Source organism: Bactrocera tryoni, chromosome 5 (genome assembly GCF_016617805.1).
Source record: "Bactrocera tryoni isolate S06 chromosome 5, CSIRO_BtryS06_freeze2, whole genome shotgun sequence".
NCBI classification, from domain to species: domain Eukaryota; kingdom Metazoa; phylum Arthropoda; class Insecta; order Diptera; family Tephritidae; genus Bactrocera; species Bactrocera tryoni.
In genome coordinates, this window is record NC_052503.1 from 292785 (window position 1) to 312303 (window position 19519).

Sequence of the window (19519 nt, forward strand, 5' to 3'; positions counted from 1 at the left end):
AATATTTTAATCAAATTTATTAACAATAATTAATTGTATTACATAACTAATTTTGTTATAAACGCGTATGTATTGAAATGTTTTCTTTTTAGTTTTTTTTAGCGATATTTATTGTTAAACTGGATTGCGCTCATCCTCATCCGGTGCAAATCAGTGACGAGGTTATCGAGTAAGTAGAACTATATAATTTAACCATTGAAAGCTTACTAATTAGCTTGAAGCCTGCTCCTATGTTTTTTAAAATAACACCAACTTAAAAGGCCTTTGCGTTTTATTACTTTTTAGAGGTTTTAAAGTCTAAAGTTTAAGAGTTTAAAATATTTTATTTTTCAAAATATGACTATAATAATTTCATTGAATCACCTAAGTGACTAAACCATTTAAATTCTCTTTGATGAAATAATCATTTATCATAACACCAAATCTTCTACCATCCATCACACTTTTGTTTAAATTATTAATATTTATATACCGTCATGAAACTAAACTAAAAAGTTAGAATCCATCTCAGGTCTTTAGTATTCATGTGACCCCTGCACTACTTGAAATTCTCGTTTGCAGAATCGAAAAACAAAGGCTAGTCAAATTTCCAGATGAAATTGAACTTCGACAAGATTCTACAGCCAACAGTTCCGATTCAAAAATTGATGAAGCTCAGCGCATCCTACAGGAAATTGAAAAAATTAATCATGCATTGGGATATATTCGCAAACAATCAGAGCCATCTAGACTTCCGCCTATTTTAGATTCGAGTCAGTACTTATTCCCAAAACCAGCTTCGCAACCTTTTCATCAGCAAAACCATCAAACTTCTGGTATGAATGGAGGTACCATTTTAATTCCTTCTATTAGGTCAGTAGACCTTCCGCGTCAATATATAACAACTTACTCAATCTCCAAAGACATGAAGAATATTGAACCTTTACATCAATTTCAAACCGCTAACGACAGTTCAACAAAAAATAATACGTATAAATATGTTTTTCAACCAAATGAAGTAGTATTACCTGCCCCTCACACTGCGGACGAGCACCGGCAACTGCCTACACATTTTGCAATACCAGTGCGTCTCTATCGACTAAATAAGGAGGAATATATTAATAAAAATGCACCACAGCAATTCCGTGTCAAAGGATATAAAATAGTTGGTGACGTCGACAATTTTTATGGCAAGGCAAAGCGAAAAGTTATAAAAGCAAATGAAGCAAAGGCTGAATTATCAACAAAATATCATCTATTTTTCTTTCCACGTGAGTTAGATTCTCTAAAGGAACTCTCTCGCATGAGATTGGAAGAGAGACAAAATTCACAAGATATTAACTCTAGAGAAGAGAAAGGAGTCGGTATTCAAAGGCCCTATAGAATACAAACAACAGCAACAAGTAGTAGCAGCGATATTAGCTCTAATGCAAATGTTACAACACAAATTATTCGAAAACGGGTTATACCAAAACCATTAAGGGAAAAAGATTCCATTATTATTGAAACGGCAGAACTAACTCAGGCAGAAGATACTAACTCATTCAGTAATAATAACAATGCAAATACGAATAATAATATGAATCCTAATAATAATCCAACAATGTATAACAACCCCAGTCAAAACACGAATTTATTCAATGCAAGGCCTGGTATTCTGAAATTCCCCAACATTGCAAACATTGCACGGCCAAGTGATCAAAAAAACTCTACTCCTGGAAATACTATTAAAAACGCTTTTCAAAATATTTTTAAATTGCCATTTCTTCAGGATAACAAACCCAATATGACGATGGGCGAGTTAGGGCAAACTCTACAAATGACCACAAAACCATTTTTTACAACACAAGCCAATCAGCATACACAAATATTTTACGATTTTGATGGTTCAAAACAACCCCAGAAAGGAAGTGATTATCAATGGGAGGATGAAGCGAGTAGCGCGTCAGAAGATGAAGAAATTAATTCCACTGAACACGAGCAGAAGCACATATTCGGTAATCAGCAGAATGGGGAGCTAAAAGCTCAAATGGAGGCCGTTAAACATGGTGGTATTATAATTCAACGCCTCAAGGTACGAAAAGGTGGTATTGCTATTGCAGGCCCTGGCGGTGTCGCGACTGCAGGGAGCGGCGGCACAGCTATTGTTGGTCCCGGAGGCTATGCTCTTACACATCCCCGTAGTTTAACCATTGCTGGGCCAGGTGCCAAGGTGATTGCCATACCTTCCAGCGTTGACCTAAAAGAAGCTTTGCAAAGAACTAATCTGTTCGATCAAATTATTCCTCGTGAGGGCAAAGTTGTTGCTACTGGTCCAACTGTGTATTATTCTCCACCAACATAAATTCACAAAAGATATGAGAATGATTACAAACTAAAATCTTACAAAACTAAAGATTAAATATAACTATAGCAATAATTTTAGACAATATGGTTAAATGAATTTTATATTATTTAATATTATTCATCTTAATATTCATAATTCGTATTATATTAGACTAAATATCAATGAATCTAAATATTATATACTTAATACATAAATAAATAATATAGTCATGTCTCTACAATTTCATCTTAATTCAAATTCAATCCTTCATAATTATTGGGTGTCGAAGCCAAATTATTAAGTATAGCATGCCAACCGTAGTGATTAAATTAGTTCATAATTTGATTGTATAAAATTTTCACATATTCACATTTTATTTTATTTGTACTTTTCTCCCGTCTCATATTCTTCAACTGCATTAAATGTTTATCTACCTTTTGTTGTGGAATTTCTACCAATTAACTTAAAGCTACAGCGATGTTTGGAAAATATTTAATACAAAAATGTGGCCATGGAACACACAGTATTCTGCATTTTTTGTAAGCAATTTATTTGCACAACCTCCGGTTATTGACACGTTACCCTCAAACACAAATAAGATCGTTGAACCGAAGGATATACCCAAATTCAAATCACAACCACAACAATTGAAGCCTATTGATATTACAGATCTTAAATTGATAGATGAAGCTCATCATACTATCGTTAACACAAAGGATTTTAAAAGTGATGCACGTCTTTTAGAAGCAGTTAACCAAATAAATCCGGAATTTATGATTGAGGAAATAGTATCGGTACCTGGCCGACATACACATACTGCGGTAAAGTTAGAAAAAAAATCAAAACCAGTCAACTTGTCTCTATCTTCTACGACGTCTCCACAATTAGTATCAAAAAGCTTAAATTTCACATCCAAAGCAACTTTAGCCAATTCAGGTGTTTCTAATTCAGAACAAAAATATAGACAAAAGTTGAGCAAGCAAACAAGTGAATCCACTGAACTAAACACCAACGATAGCATAGTGAAAGTGGAAGCAACAGGTCAAACTGCTTCTTCAGGAATCATACCACAAATACCATTCGGTAGCTACTTTCTTCCATACTTAGCAAACGATGAACGGGGTGTCAGCAAAACGGCTGCATTAATATTGGAACCTCATGCAAAAGCCGTAGTGGGCAATGGTGGCACAGCTGTATCTGCACCCATTTCGAAGGCTTTTTTAAAACGTGGAACACCCACCAACATCTATTTCAATCCAGAATCCGTAGCAATAGCTGGAGTAGGTGGCAAAGCACATGCTCAAGCCGATTTAGAACTTGATTTAGTGGATTAACCATTTATATTTCTGGAATGTAATATATTTTTATTTTATCAGAAATGAAGTTTTATTTTAATGTAAATAATTGTATATAAAATTTATGTACAAAATTTATCGCAACCATGTACATATAATCATATTAAAATAGTATATATTAATGAATTGATTAGTAAACTTTTACACCCGAATTTCATTTTAAGCCCTCAGAACTTTCCTCTAGAACGCTTTTACGCTTGTGGCTTTGTAGTTTAAAATATTACTTCGTGGTGTATAATGATAACTTTATAATTCCTTAAACGAAAATAGCCAGCACGCCCAAAATCACAATCCTTCAATAAATCCCAAAGAATACTCATACCCTTACTATGGCGGCCTGCGTGGTCAAATCTTGCAAGTGGTTAAAACAAAAGATGGAGAGCACAATATGTTTATAATAAGCCCTACATCTATCCCCACTGCCAGCGTCAAATCTATTATCAGCAAGAAAGGTAGTGTTTCAACATCAGAAGACGATGGTCAACTTAACAACAAACCGCCAACGTCGATTCCATTTGAGCAAGATTTTAACCGAATACAGATAGCAGCGGCTCGTCTAGTCGCCATTCAAGAAGTTGCAAAGCGTAAGGGTTTATTTAGTGCGGAAGACAATCGTATTTATGCAGAGAGTTTACTGGAATTGGGGCATGCCGCACAGAACTTAGCAAATTTGCATGAAACGGGCCAAATTAAAGATTTTAGTCTACTCCTGCAACCCGATTTTCAGTTAGCGGATAAGAAACCATTAGTACCACCGGAATCAATAGCTGAAATTGAAACTTCCGGTGGGGAACAAAAAGTTGACGAAGTTACAGAGCAACTGTTCAACGAAGAAGATCTTCTGCCTCCAAATACAGAGGATCCTTATGAAGACGTCAGTGATACAGTAGCAGTGACTGCACCGAAAAAAGACGCTTCTGTTGCTGAAGCTAAACCAATAGGTAAGTTTAGTATTGTACAATGATCAGCCCAAGTGTTGTACCAGCTTAGTGAATACTCTAATATATTTCATTATAATGTAGGACTATCTATTGCCGGCGAAGGTGGTGTTGCTTCATCTAAACCCAATGCAATAGCGCTTTCTGGGCGCAATGGCCTAGCAGTTTCCGCGCCTAAGGCGACTGCTATTGCAGGTGTATCAGCAGAAGAGGCAGCTGCCTTTAGCGTAGCAATACCCAACAGAAATAATCTGGTCATAAAAAACGTTAATCACACACCACAACGACCTGTTTATGATGACTACATCGAAGACTACAGTGACGTTTTACCAGCACGTTCGACATTTACTCGTGATACAACGGTTTCACATGGTTCACCTATTCCTGTTATGAGTAAAAAAACAAAGCTGGCGAGTGTAATAGAAACTGGCAGCGATGCTGCATTCGCTGATTCTTTAGTTAAACAATGGAAGACTATAATAGCCGAGGATTATTCCGCATCAGCACGAAGTGCTCCCAAACTAACACCAACAAGATATATTAAGGAAGCGAGCAAATTTCCACAAAGATCAATTGATAAAAAGGCTTACTATTAATAGTTATATATCCACATATATTTTCGCCTATTAAGAATAAAAGTGAATCATAAAAAATTGCTTCAGCTTTCCTTCAGTTGACAGCGCAACAACGATTTTTCAGGCTTATTGTCCAATGTGTTGAAGGTACACTCACAATATCTATTGTCTAAAGACTTGAAACTCAGTATAATGGCTTTAGCCTTTAATATATTGTTTAGTCGTCTTTAAGGAAAAACGTATCACTATTAAACAAAGTACAAAATGTTTACGTAGGTATAATTGTCAACAGGATTGCAAATTCTGGCAACACTACTTACTAAATAAAAATTCACCACACCCATTCAATAAGCTTTGATACAAGTTTCACTTGAAAGCTTGCATTTAAAAACTCAACCCGTTAATTTGAAACAAATTGCGTAAAGATAGCTTTTTCGGTATTCATTAAACCTTAAAAAGATAAATTATTAATAATAAACTAAATAATCTCTTAAGTTGTTTATTTAAATATAACCAATATTTATACAATGTAATCGTATGTGCGATCTACCATCCATATTTCCGCCCTACCTCAATAGTAAACCAAACCTTGTGCTACTATTATATTAAGGATGCCACATACTTATGTATATTCAATGTTCTTCGATTAACCGGTTATTGAATTTACATAGTACATGCAAAAGAAAACTTCATAAAGCTGAAAATAGAGCAGGCTTAACACAAATCTTCCGTCGTTACCAATATCTGCCTTACGAAATGAAGAAGTGTTGTTTTAATGTGTATTCCTTTGTGGTTCTGATGTTTTAAGGAAGGGTTAAAGCTATGCTACTATTAGGCTCTAAATAAAATGCATGTATGCTATTCGAGTGCGTATGTGTACCAATACATTCCTATGGGTAGATACATCTATGCATCAAGGAAACGTTATAAAAGATCCTCCGCATCTGCAGTGGTCATCAGTTTCACATTGACTGCTTAAGGTAACAATTTAAAATTGTACAGGAAAACAATTTTTTGCTTTTATTTAATCAAGAACTTGCAATAAATACAGTGTAAAATATAAAAAACAACATCCAGCACAAAGAACAAAAACAAAAGTAAGTTACCAAATTTAATATTTTACAGATAATTTCATCTTGACATAAATATAGCAACCGTGATGTGTTAATGGAAATATTGTCCTGTTGTTGTATTAAATTTTATCAATTCCATTTTGAAATTAAATAAATAAAATAAAAAGTATGTGTTTTTTAATAATATTTTCTCATATTAACAATTAAGCAAAAGAAAAAGTTGTTCAACTAAATTATAAGTTCACAATTTATTATTTTCTTTTCGTTTATTTAGTACGATCGTAATCTATTCTCTCATAACATAATGTATAAGTTTGTTTCATTGTAAAGTTTTATGATTTTTATATGTAAACCATTTAAATACTGAAACTAAATTCCAAAAAAACTTAAGACCGAAAAATGAAATCACTATTCCGTATATAGATACCATTTTACTTTTTCATTCGTGTCTTGGCAATACCAATCTTCCAGAGTACACTAATTGATTAACATGTAATTCATATATTAAAAGCAAGAATAAAGTAAACCTGAGAACAAAATTCGACAAAATAAATAGAAGGTACATTAGGTACAAACAGATTCGGCTGATAGGGAAAAACCGTACTTCGAATATAATCATAAATAAAAGTTTATAATGCTATCTCTAAAGAAATGATATTCACACATATTGCTGGGATTTTGGCCTTTTAAATGAAAAATATAGTTAGCTCAATGTACTTATTTACAATAACCGGTCAACAACTTGCACTGTACATACGTATTTAAAAATTGATCCTGCCACAGCTTACCTAAGGCACTCTTTGACTATGCATTGAACTACGTCTAAAAATAAATTCCGGATTGACCAGTAGAACTGCCTTGACCAGAACTTGTAGCTTCGATTTCAAAACTAGAAAATTAATTCTGCATACTTGAGTAGCACATAGTGTGTATATAACAAAGTCACTACATAACACATATGTATAAATAAATTAATATAAAATGTATACATATACATATATGTGTGCAGTAATTATTTTAATAGCTAATAGTCCTTACATTGCCATATACATACATATGTATATTAACAAATGTGCATAGATACAATGTGTATTATTGACAAATGTTTCCTTTCAGATGCTGAATTACTTTCTGCTGTGCTCTTGTATTGTTCCTGCTTTGTTAGGTGCACCGATTCCGATAGGGCAAAACGATATTGCTTCCCATATTGTTATTGTTACACCGCAAGCTCAAGTTCATCTAGAACCGGCAATTAAGTACGATACTGCTGCATTTATTCATCATCTCTCCCCATTAGCTCGCATCTCATCTCCAAATGATGAGACTATTTTCTACGTTCCAGCTAATACTGCTGCTCCAATTATTCCCGTTGAAAACATAAGCGTAGGACGTGCAAATATCAAAGAACAACCACAGAAACTAGAAACAAAACAATGGGATCAGATTTCACAGCAAATTCAACAAGCTGTGCAAACTGGTTCATCTCAGTTAGGACCGCAGTTAAGTGAAGCAGCAAGTGCAGCCTCCAGCGCTGCCGCAGCTGCCGGCCAAGGTCTATTTCCCGCCTTATTTCCGCCAGGCGGTAGTTCATCATCCAACATTGCAAATAAGAATGATAAGCCCACAATCGAATCTTTATTAACCAGCAATGCTCGTGTCTATGCACTCACTCCGGCTGTGTCCCATGTTGTCGATTTTATTCACTCACCCTTATTCATCGGACCAATTTCAGCTATACGAACACGCAGTATACAAGAAAGTGAAACCCGGACTCAATCACCCGAAGCATCAGTGCTTGAGACTAAAGCTCTAAATGAAATACCCTTCAATGCCAATATAAAGACTTCTGGTGACATTAAAAAAATACAGCCACAACAAGAACTTAAAGGCAATTTAGAAAAGAGCAAATTCGATGAAAATTATAATAATGAACAAAGTAAGTGTATATGAACAACTTTATTCTGTTCCTCTACGTGTTTATAACCGAGCTATTAAATTTATATTACGATTATTATATTTTATATATTCGATTAACATAACGTTTAATTCAGTTCCTTTCCATATCCAAGAAATTGAAAGTGTAGGAAAAAGAAAATTTGTGACTATTTAGAATAAACAAAATTAATCAAAAACAATTTGAATAATTTTGATCACATTTTAATGACCTTTAGTCGGATTTCCATAATACAACATAATTATATACATACATACATATATGTACATATGTATGTATATTAGTTGTGAAAATTATCGGAATCAATATAGAAACGAATCAAACAAATTTTTAAAGGATAACTAACTATTGAGTTTTATTAAAGGCGATTGCATTATGTTTTTAATTTCTTGGTTATATATCATTAACAAATAAAAAGGTGATCCTTAAGAAGCTAAATAAGCTCCTTTGTTTTGTAAATTTTTCAGAGGAACAACGTTTTGGTAATATATTACCACAGCCATTAAAGGAGGAAGTTAATCAACATCAATCTACGCAACTTAAAAATTCAGGTTTTATTGGTGGTAATGAAGGAATTCGTGAAAAAGTTTCTAAATCATTGAACTCTAAGGTAGCTTAAAATAAAATGACTGGTATGACATACGTACATAAATATACATTAAAGGGTATAGAGCTAAGAAATTATTATTAACACAATGAATTTTATAATTTACCTTACTAACACCCAAAAATACACTTGATTATGAAAAATTTAAGTAACTAAATATTTTAATAATGAAAACGTATACATTCATACATATACATATGTATATTACTATCAACGAAATCATCTGTACTTTTATCATCAAAAAAATAAAAATAACAATCGATACATCTTTGAAAACACATACATACATATAAAACGATTTTTTTTTAATTATTTTTTATAGATAACGGTATGCAATATTTATCATACATATACACATACATACATATACATATGTATGTATTTTTTTTAATGTACAAACATATACATAGTATGTATGTATGTATAGTATGTTATTGCGCAATTTTAAGTAATTAAAATTGTAGGTCTCAGTCACGATCTTTCATGCTACAGTCTTCATTGAATCGTGGTAAGTATATACATAGTAAAATATCTATTTATTTATTTGTATAACCATATACAAGTTCTCTAGAGATACAAATGAGCCACACAACCCCTGGATATAAGTACATATGTATGTATGTATAGCGTACTAAACAACATTTGTTGACATTATTTACGAAAGTACAGACGCCTCTTTGAGCAAATAGTAATCTATTACACAATATAAAGCGACAAGGCACTACTAATTAAATCAATATTTTCCTCCTAATTGATTTTTTATTTTTGTATTATAAGTCTAAATTATGATGTTATATACATACTTATATCACTAATATTCAGTCTTCGGAAATAACTTTGTAATCGTCATCATATTCGCCTATTGCGATAAACTCTATCAAGTCAGCATTATTTTCTTGTACAGTCGATTCATCCTTTAAGCTATTTAGAGGTTGTGTCGAATTGCTAATTCCTTCTTTTACCGATGTAGTATCCAAAGAGGAAAGGTTTTCTTTTGTTATCACATCGTTTGCAGCTATGCTGTCTAGAGAAATTGTGGAACTTTCTACTTCACTAGTGTCAGTATACTTATAAACTGAAAAATATGTTTGGATACGTTGAATGATGCGCTCCAGAAATGGCGGAAATTTATGTTCGGTGCCTTCACCATATATTTTGATGATCCATTTATTATTACTGGTAGCTGATTGTAGATTTAGTCTTACGGTATCAAAAACAGACTTATGCAGTAAGAGATGTTGCGGATTAGTACTATTCTGTAATCTACTTGGCAGGATCAAAGTTACATTAGGTACAGATTGTACGTAGTCAAACTGTTTTCCACTCCCGATGCTCCCAGTTCCAAGATCAAAAGCATCCGCTTTCTCTGATTTATATGATGCACTCCATAACAAAGGTAGTATCCGCGCCAGTGTAGTCTTACCAAATATAATAACACAACAAATAAAACTCGAAAACAAAAAGCTCGAAAGTGTTTTGGTACTACCATGAAATATGATCATATTAAAAGAGGTATTTGAATTGCTACTTTACACTAAAGCAATTGTCTAATTTGTACCGTCCTCGTTTGCTTCAATAAACTAACTGTTAGTTTATCGGCTTGCGGACTAGTCTTTCGCATAAATCGCATGATGTCGCTTTGAGTAACCAACAAAATGCACGCGACCAGCATTTGTAATTGGTATCGTCTGCAATTCGGCCTTCAAGTCTGTACAGTTTATTTGAATCTTTAAAACCATTAACTGCAATATTTGTCGGTACTCTACAAACATGGTTTGAATGCATACATACATATGACTAATGTAAAACAGATTACATACATATATTATCACTTGTAAGGTTTTTGATAGTGTACTCAGGTGATATAATGTATAAGCAAATACATCTCACTTTTGGTGTACTCGACTCAGCTGGACACAGTAGAAGGTGGTGGTGAAAGTGAAAAAATTAAATAAATATGTACATAAGTACGTATGTATGTATGTATGTAAATACATCAGTATGTAAAAGTGGTTAAAAATCGGAAATTTTATCGAAAAAATCTCATACTATATAAATCTTACTAAAATAAAAATTAAATTATTTCTAAAGTGACGATGCTTAAAGAAAGCTTGTATGTATGTATGTATGTATATAGTAACATGTTTTAAGTTTTTTGAATATATATGTACATATGTATACATATGCGCATATGTACCTACATACAAACATATGTATAAACCATTTTCACTAGGCATCACATGAAAGTATAAATACATATGTACATACTGACAATCTCAGAGCATTCATTTACTTCCTACATTTTCGCTTTACAATAAATTCATAAAGCATATCATGAAGATGCACCATTATGTAAATAAACAGTTGGATCAATATTTGCACTTATTATTTATACGCAAAAAATATTTACTTGATCGAGAGTGATTCGTCTTCGCTGATGAGCCTATGAGTGCGCGTTAAATGAAAGTACAATTTTAGTTTTGGTTCATTGCTTTCAAGGTAAAACATTTTCATTTATTAAGTGAATTTCTGTTAAGGTGAATATTTGTTTGTTCTGTTCTTAGTGAAAAATGCGGGAAACTAAAGAAATTCGGAACTCAAGAGGGGTGAAACGTGTCAAAAATTATCTGAAAAATATTCCATTTCGATCGGAGAGGCAATAAAGATTTTTGAAAGCTTCAAGAAAAGGAAGACATGCAATACGCAATACGGTGGAGGTCCAAAGCCGAAAATTTCAATAGGAAACTACGAATTTTTGGTTTAAAAACTATGTCGCGAATATAACGGCCCATGATTTCCATTGCGAACAGGAAAAAATACTAATTAATACAAGTAAACAAGCGTGGTGTAAATCTTCTGATCGCTTAAAACCACAGTGCATACATACATGCATACATCAATTGAAGTATGGAGGAGGTTCTCTCATGGTATGGGACTGTTTCTCAAAATTTAATGTAAGTAGTTTAGTTAAAAACGACGTACGAATGATGGGTGCTTCATATGTTAACATTCTTAGCGAAAATTTAACAATAAGTGTGGAAAAAAATTAATTTGGGGTCGTTATCTTTATGGAACATTTCGCACAGATCTCGCCTGGCTACTCCCTTTTTTGAATAAAGCTTAATCGAAAAACTGAAAAACTGGCCAGCTCAGTCACCGGACTTAAATCCAATTGAGCATTTGTGGTTAATTTTTGATTCCACAATATCAAAAAGCAGCAGTACAAACTTGAAATAATTTTTTTAGAGATAAAGGGATGAAAATTTGGTTCGAGGCATGCCAAACGTCTTCGTGCGGTAATTCAGAACAAAGGTGTCTATATTAATTAATAAACTTACTTCTAAGTCAAACGTTTTGTATTTTACTAAGTTTATACTTTCATTTGAACACCTTTATTTAAGAATCCTTACATTAAAGTTAAACAAAATTTGTTCTTTCTGTTTCTGGGTAAAGATATATTAATTTATAATGTGTTACTTAAATGCCTATGCAAATATTATATTATTGTACAAATTCTTCTTCTTCTTAATTGGCGTAGACACCGCTTACGCGATTATAGCCGAGTTAACAACAGCGCGCCAGTCGTTTCTTCTTTTCGCTACGTGGCGCCAATTGGATATTCCAAGCGTAGCCAGGTCCTTCTCCACCTGGTCCTTCCAACGGAGTGGAGGTCTTCCTCTTCCTCTGCTTCCCCCGGCGGGTACAGCGTCGAATACTTTCAGAGCTGGAGTGTTTCCATCCATTCGGACAACATGACCTAGCCAGCGTAGTCGCTGTCTTTTAATTCGCTGAACTATGTCAATGTCGTCATATATCTCGTACAGCTCATCGTTCCATCGAATGCGATATTCGCCGTGGTCAACGCGCAAAGGACCATAAATCTTTCGCAGAACTTTTCTCTCAAAAACTCGCAACGTCGACTCATCAGTTGTTGACATCGTCCAAGCCTCTGCACCATATAGCAGGACGGGAATTATGAGTGACTTATAGAGCTTGGTTTTTGTTTGTCGAGAGAGGACTTTGCTTCTCAATTGTCTACTCAGTCCGAAGTAGCACCTGTTGGCAAGAGTTATCCTGCGTTGAATTTCTAGGCTGACGTTGTTGGTGGTGTTTACGCTGGTTCCAAGATAGACGAAATTATCTACGACTTCAAAGTTATGACTGTCAACAGTGACATGAGTTCCAAGTCGCGAGTGCGACGACTGTTTTTTTGATGACAGGAGATATTTCGTTTTGCCCTCGTTCACTGCCAGACCCATTTGTTTTGCTTCCTTGTCCAGTCTGGAGAAAGCAGAACTAACGGCGCGGGTGTTAAGACCGATGATATCAATATCATCGGCATACGCCAGCAGCTGTACACTCTTATAAAAGATGGTACCTTCTCTATTAAGTTCTGCAGCTCGAACTATTTTCTCCAGAAGCAGGTTGAAAAAGTCACACGATAGGGAATCGCCTTGTCTGAAACCTCGTTTGGTATCGAACGGCTCGGAGAGGTCCTTCCCGATCTGACGGAGCTTTTGGTGGCCTTTCTTATGGATTGGGCATAGCACACTTAAATTCCAATCGTTGGGCATGCTTTCGACCGACCATATTTTACAAAGAAGCTGATGCATGCTCCTTATCAGTTCTTCGCCGCCGTGTTTGAATAGCTCGGCCGGCAATCCGTCGGCCCCTGCCGCTTTGTTGTTCTTCAGGCGGGCAATTGCTATTCGAACTTCTTCATGGTCGGGTAATGGAACGTCTGCTCCATCGTCGTCGATTGGGGAATCGGGTTCTCCTTCTCCTGGTGTTGTGCGTTCACTGCCATTCAGCAGGCTGGAGAAGTGTTCCCTCCATAATTTAAGTATGCTCTGGGCATCAGTGACTAGATCACCTTTGGGGGTTCTACAAGAGTATGCTCCGGTCTTGAAACCTTCTGTAAGCCGCCGCATTTTTTCGTAGAATTTTCGAGCATTACCCCTAACGGGCAGCTTATCAAGCTCTTCGTACTCACGCATTTCGGCCTCTTTCTTCTTCTGTCTACAAATGCGTCTCGCTTCCCTCTTCAACTCTCGGTATCTATCCCATCCCGCACGTGTAGTGGTCGATCCTAACGTTGCGAGGTAGGCAGCCTATTTTCTCTCCGCTGCGACACGGCACTCCTCGTCGTACCAGCTGTTCTTTTGCACTTTTCGAAAACCAATGGTTTCGGTTGCAGCTGTACGTAAGGAGTTTGAAATCCGTCCCACAGTTCCCTTATACCGAGTTGTTGACGAGTGCTCTCAGAGAGCAGGAGTGCAAGCCGAGTAGAAAAACGTTCGGCTGTCTGTTGTGATTGCAGCTTCTCGACGTCGAACCTTCCTTGCCAGGTAGCTTGATGAATCTTCTTATGCTGGAATCTAGTACTACAGATAACCATATTTCGGGCCCCCGGCGAAGTCAATCAGCCTCAACCCATTTGGGGATGTTTCGTCGTGGAGGCTGAATTTACCGACCGTAGTGCCAAAGATACCTTCTTTGCCCACCCTGGCGTTAAAGTCGCCAAGCACGATTTTGACATCGTGGCGGGGGCAGCCTTCATAAGCGCGCTCCAAGCACTCATAGAAGGCATCTTTGGTCACATCGTCCTTCTCTTCCGTCGGGGCGTGGGCGCAGATCAGCGATATGTTGAAGAACCTCGCTTTGATGCGGATTGTGGCTAGACGTTCATTCACCGCAGTGAATGATAGTACTCAGCGACGGAGCCTCTCTCCTACCACGAATCCAACACCAAACTTGCGCTCCTTTATATGGCCACTGTAGTAAATGTCACAAGGACCTACTCGTCTCTGTCCTTGTCCCGTCCATCGCATTTCTTGGACGGCGGTGATGTCAGCCTTTGTTTTTACGAGGACATCAACCAGCTGGGCAGCGGCACCTTTCCAATTAAGGGACCGGACATTCCAGGTGCATGCCCTTAATTCGTAGTCCTTATTTCGTTTGCCATGGTCGTCATCAAAAGGGGGGTCTCTCATCCGAGCCTGCTGTTGGTTTTTCATTGGGGTGAGATTTTTACGTGGCGGGTCCCAAACCCAGCGCACAACCCTATGTAGGGGATGTTTCGCCTTCTCACTTTAGCTCGCCTTCGAACGGATGTTCTTAGGCTACCCAGAGGATACTTGGTCAAAGACCGGAAGTAGTGAGCTGCTTGAGCCATGTGTAAAAGAATCGCTTCTGGGCACTCCCAAGTGAATGGTGATCAGAGAACTTTCCTCACTTGCGTGAACTTCTACACATGACTCCAGCCTCCCTAAATTACTATTTATTTATTTTAATAAATCTGCATTGAAATAACGTCTATGAAATTTATACTCATTTGATGCCTTGTGTGCATATATCTTAAAAGTAGTCTACTACATCGATTTTCCATATAAGAAATTATAGGCAATTGCTGCACCTGTATTGTAAAAAATGAAAACTAATAAAAACAATATTTCCCTATTTCACTCTATTGTTCCTCTACAGTATTTTAAATTCTAGTGTAAAAGGTTTAACCGATGAGTATAAACGGAGTTGTGATAAAAATATGTAATACTTTTTTAAAACAATATAAACTTCCATGTTATGTGCAACAATTTAAAGTATGGTTGCTGAGTTCATTTAAGGCTAATATGTGACCCATATAAATTCTAATATTTAGACTTATTTATTCGATAGAATGCAACAAATGTCGAGTCATATGCTTGACTTTAAATTGATAACAGGGTTGTTCACTTATTCCATTACTCCATAAAAGTTCTAATATTCCATAAATATTTCATTAATTTTTCCACCTTCTATTGATTTGTAAATTCTCTATGTTAAATAAGCCATACAAATGTAAGTAAGTATATAAGTATGTATATTATTGGTAAGTGAAAAAGTCTTTTCGTATGTAAGTAAGTAAGTATATGTGACCTGGTCTACGAAAAGGGGGCTAACGTGCGAAAACTAGTTTTCTGGGAAAAGCTGTTAAAAATAATAGTCAGTTCCTCGTTATCTCATTAATTGTTCTCCTTTTTTTTTGACACCTAAGCCCCCTTTTCGTAGACCAGGTCAAGTATATTATTGGTAGTTGAAAAAATCTTTTCGTATTTTGCTAATAGATGTCGTTGCAGTCGTATATCTCCAATCACATTGTGTCATACTATATAGTGTTGGAAAGGTGAATAGGCATATGTATATCGTGAGATTTTAAGCTTCATTTAACCAAAAAAAATCGGGGAAGTTGAAAAAAAATTACAGCTGAATGAATGAAAATGAGTGAAAATAATGAAGAAATTCGCTATATTTTGAAATTTTTGTATAAAAAAGGGAAGAATGCCACGTAAGCCACCAATGTGAAGTTTACGGAGACGATGCTGTATCAGTTCAACAATGGTTCGCTCGCTTCCGTTCTGGAAATTACGAAATTTCGATTTACACTGATGAAAGTTTTACACTGATGGAATAATGTCTCTAGCGGAAAAATGGTAGAAAGTGGTCCACCAAATGGTACGTATTTGTTTATTTATTTATTATTATAAATCTAAAAAAATAAGTTAAAATTTTATTAGAAATACGAAAAGAGTTTTTCGACTACCCAATATAATATTTCATTTACGTTCTGAATATAAACATGGATAAGTTTTGAACACCGCGAAAACCGAGATATTTATGTACATATGTAAAACATACCAACTATTTTCACGCAATTATATGTAGAAACTAACTCCCACATTAACAGATATACATACGTGTGTTCAAAAAGTATCGTGAATTTTGTGTTTTTTTCAAAAATTATTTATTTATTCATTCATGAATATCTATTTTGTCCCCTTCAAAGTAATCCCCATGAGATATTATACACTTGTGCCAACGGTTTTTCCAATCTTCGAAGCACTTCAAAAAATCATTTTTTTTATCTTCTTCAGCTCCTCCTTCGATGCCGTTTTTATCTCGTCAAGAGAAGCGTAACGTCGTCCTTTCATGGGCCTCTTCAGTTTAGGGAATAAGAAAAAGTCACAGGGGGCCAGATCTGGGGAATACGGTGGCTGCGGCATTAGTGTGTTGTTTTTGGCCAAAAAGTCGCGCCCAAGCAACGATGTGTGAGCAGGGGCGTTATCGTGGTGCAAAATCGAATTTCGCGGCGACCCGTCTCATGCCCAAATCATTGACAAAAATCGAATGGCATGAGCCAATCGATATGTTTAGGTCCTCAGCAACTTCTCTAACGGTGATTCGACGATTGGCCAATACCATTTTCTCCACTTCATTAATTTTTTCGTCTGTTGTTGAAGTGCTCGGGCGTCCGGCTCGCTCTTCGTCGTTCACATCTTCTCGGCCTTCTGAGAACATTTTGTACCACCGATACACGTTGCTTCGGTCCAAGGTAGCTTCTCCGTATGCCACAGTCAACATTCGGAATGCATCCGCGCACTTAATTTCGTTTTTCCAACAAAATTTGATACAGGTTCTTTGATCCACTTTTTTTGAATAGGTAAAAATCGAAGACGATCCAAAACACGTGCAAGCAAAGCAGCTTGCATTCAAAATGGCCGAGATTGTCGGCATAAGTGAAAGACATGAGTACCAACATAACGCCACAAAAAATTCGAAATTCGAATATACGTAACCCGCGAAAATCCAAAATTCGCGATGCTTTCTGAAGACGCACTTAGCTTAATTTCTACATTTTACCGATTTCGTTCGTAACGCAAAATCATATTGTGGTAAATTTATTCTTATCACACTTAAAATATAACACTTACTAGTCAAAATATCCAGTACAAAGGCAACTTTGAGTCGGAAAGTTAGTTTAAAGAATGCTTGAAGACATATTTGAAACAATTTTATTAAGACAACGCATAATTTATAGAATATATGTAGTATATACATATATCACATAAAGTCCACTAGAATAAAGAAAAAAATGAATGTAGTATGTAACCACTTTTGTAACCTTATACTCGTATATCAACGATTATATGCTTATCTTATTTTATTAAGATACTTATCTTTATATTAGTTAGGTAAAAGGTAAAAGTCAGCCAGAGCTTTAAAACTTATAGTCTCAATCGTTTTTAAGGAAAACGAACTTTGAAGATCATTGATGCTTGATTTCTATATTAAGAAGTGAAGGAATCAACCGTAGCATCTTTCCTTTAAAATTGAATGTTTCTGACATGTTTCTTTTGTTGCTTTACCGAGTCAATGCACTATTGTAGGGTAGTGTACGTGGTTAGCATCCGATTTCACCCATTTTTACACAGAATGATTAAGTGCTACAGGAAAATGTTTGCAGTACTCAAGTTATTGCTTGTACCTGCAGAGGGACAAACAGATCGACTAATAGACATCAATTCGTCATCTTGATCATCTTAACATGTTAACATTCGATTAGTTTTACACGTGCCCGTTGTTGTACTCGCGTATATGTTTCTATGAACTCAGCACCTGTCTTTCGGCATGCATTCGAATATCAAAGGTTTTCTCCGTCTTATTTACCAATTTGATAACTGCTTACCACAAAATATCATATTTGCATATAATTGAATAGGCCTATATCATATGAACATTTACATATGTATATATATAATTGTTCTCAACATTAGTCATGAAAGCATAAATCTGGTTTTCGAATCTATTCCGTATAAAAATGCGTTTTAAACCACTCCATTATAACCAAATAAATGTAAACAGTTAGTCATGATACCCATCTTGTTAAAATATCTTGACGTCTTGTTAAAATATAATTCCGTCAATAAGTGTTGTATAGATTTGTTAGAAGTTTTTCGGGGGCTGACTCACTTTAAAAAACATTTATTAACAGTGTTGTTAGAAACAATGATATATAGTTTTTAATAATAAAAAATATAGTAAAATTGTAAATTCTGAAAGCAATTTTTTATACTTCATATGTAACTTTTATATCTGGGGACTTATTCCAACGGTTAGGCACAGGTTTATTGCCCGATCTATGGTAATAGTTAGACCACTGAATAAATTAAAATTAAATTATTTAAATACAATTATTTTAATTAGCCACATACGGATTAAACTATTTCAGTAGAATAAGCTGCTTTAGTTTCGAACGCTATTGTATGTGCAAGTCAAAGAATTATAAGTCGACAAAACTTGTTTTGACTCAATTTTAAGAGAATAATGTATATTATTATTAGCAGTGAGGTTGTTCCTATTTAAGCTGAGTAAAATATAGTCACCTGAAATGCAAAACAACGAATCATCAAAAAATTAGAAATTGAGTTTTTTATTAATTGTGATCCCCTACATCATACCACACATACATACGTATGTTAAAAATTTTAAATTTCTGCTCAGATCAGATAAAGACAAGTTAATAGCAAATTTCTTTCTATTTTACATAATCTTTTCTTCTCCTTTAAACTTATGATAAGTGATGTTACGTTATTTTGTATATTAGATGACGATATTTACAAATGTATTAATACATACATTACTCATCACTGAGTAACTAAAAATTAAAATTCTGGTTTTGGCGCGAATTCTCAATTTGTAATGAATGACATGGGAAATTCCTTTAAAGTTTGCTAAAGTTATCTAAATAAGTGTGTAAGTATTGTTATTTTATAAATTTATTATCTTTCGATATAAATATGTGAATTGATCATGTTAAGAAGGCAATTCCTGGATAGGAATGTTCAATCTAATAGTAATAATGCCTGAATGTTTGTGGATATAAATGACTATTTGAA

General features: G+C 35.1%; 3 protein-coding genes across 3 annotated transcripts in view; 2 read left to right on the forward strand and 1 right to left on the reverse strand.

The window, feature by feature from the left end:
* LOC120779154 (general odorant-binding protein 70) overlaps window positions 1-19519 on the reverse strand; it is a 63541-nt gene that overhangs the window by 27790 nt on the left and 16232 nt on the right. The window lies entirely within an intron of this gene.
* LOC120779060 lies at window positions 4049-5194 on the forward strand. The gene is made up of 2 exons (XM_040111194.1): window positions 4049-4601; window positions 4683-5194. Exons 1-2 carry the CDS (start codon window positions 4049-4051, stop codon window positions 5192-5194), a joined length of 1065 nt encoding a protein of 354 aa, XP_039967128.1.
* Window positions 7363-8819, forward strand: LOC120779156. Its single transcript, XM_040111378.1, has 2 exons — window positions 7363-8182; window positions 8668-8819. The coding sequence occupies exons 1-2, from the start codon at window positions 7363-7365 to the stop codon at window positions 8817-8819; spliced, it is 972 nt and encodes a 323-aa protein (XP_039967312.1).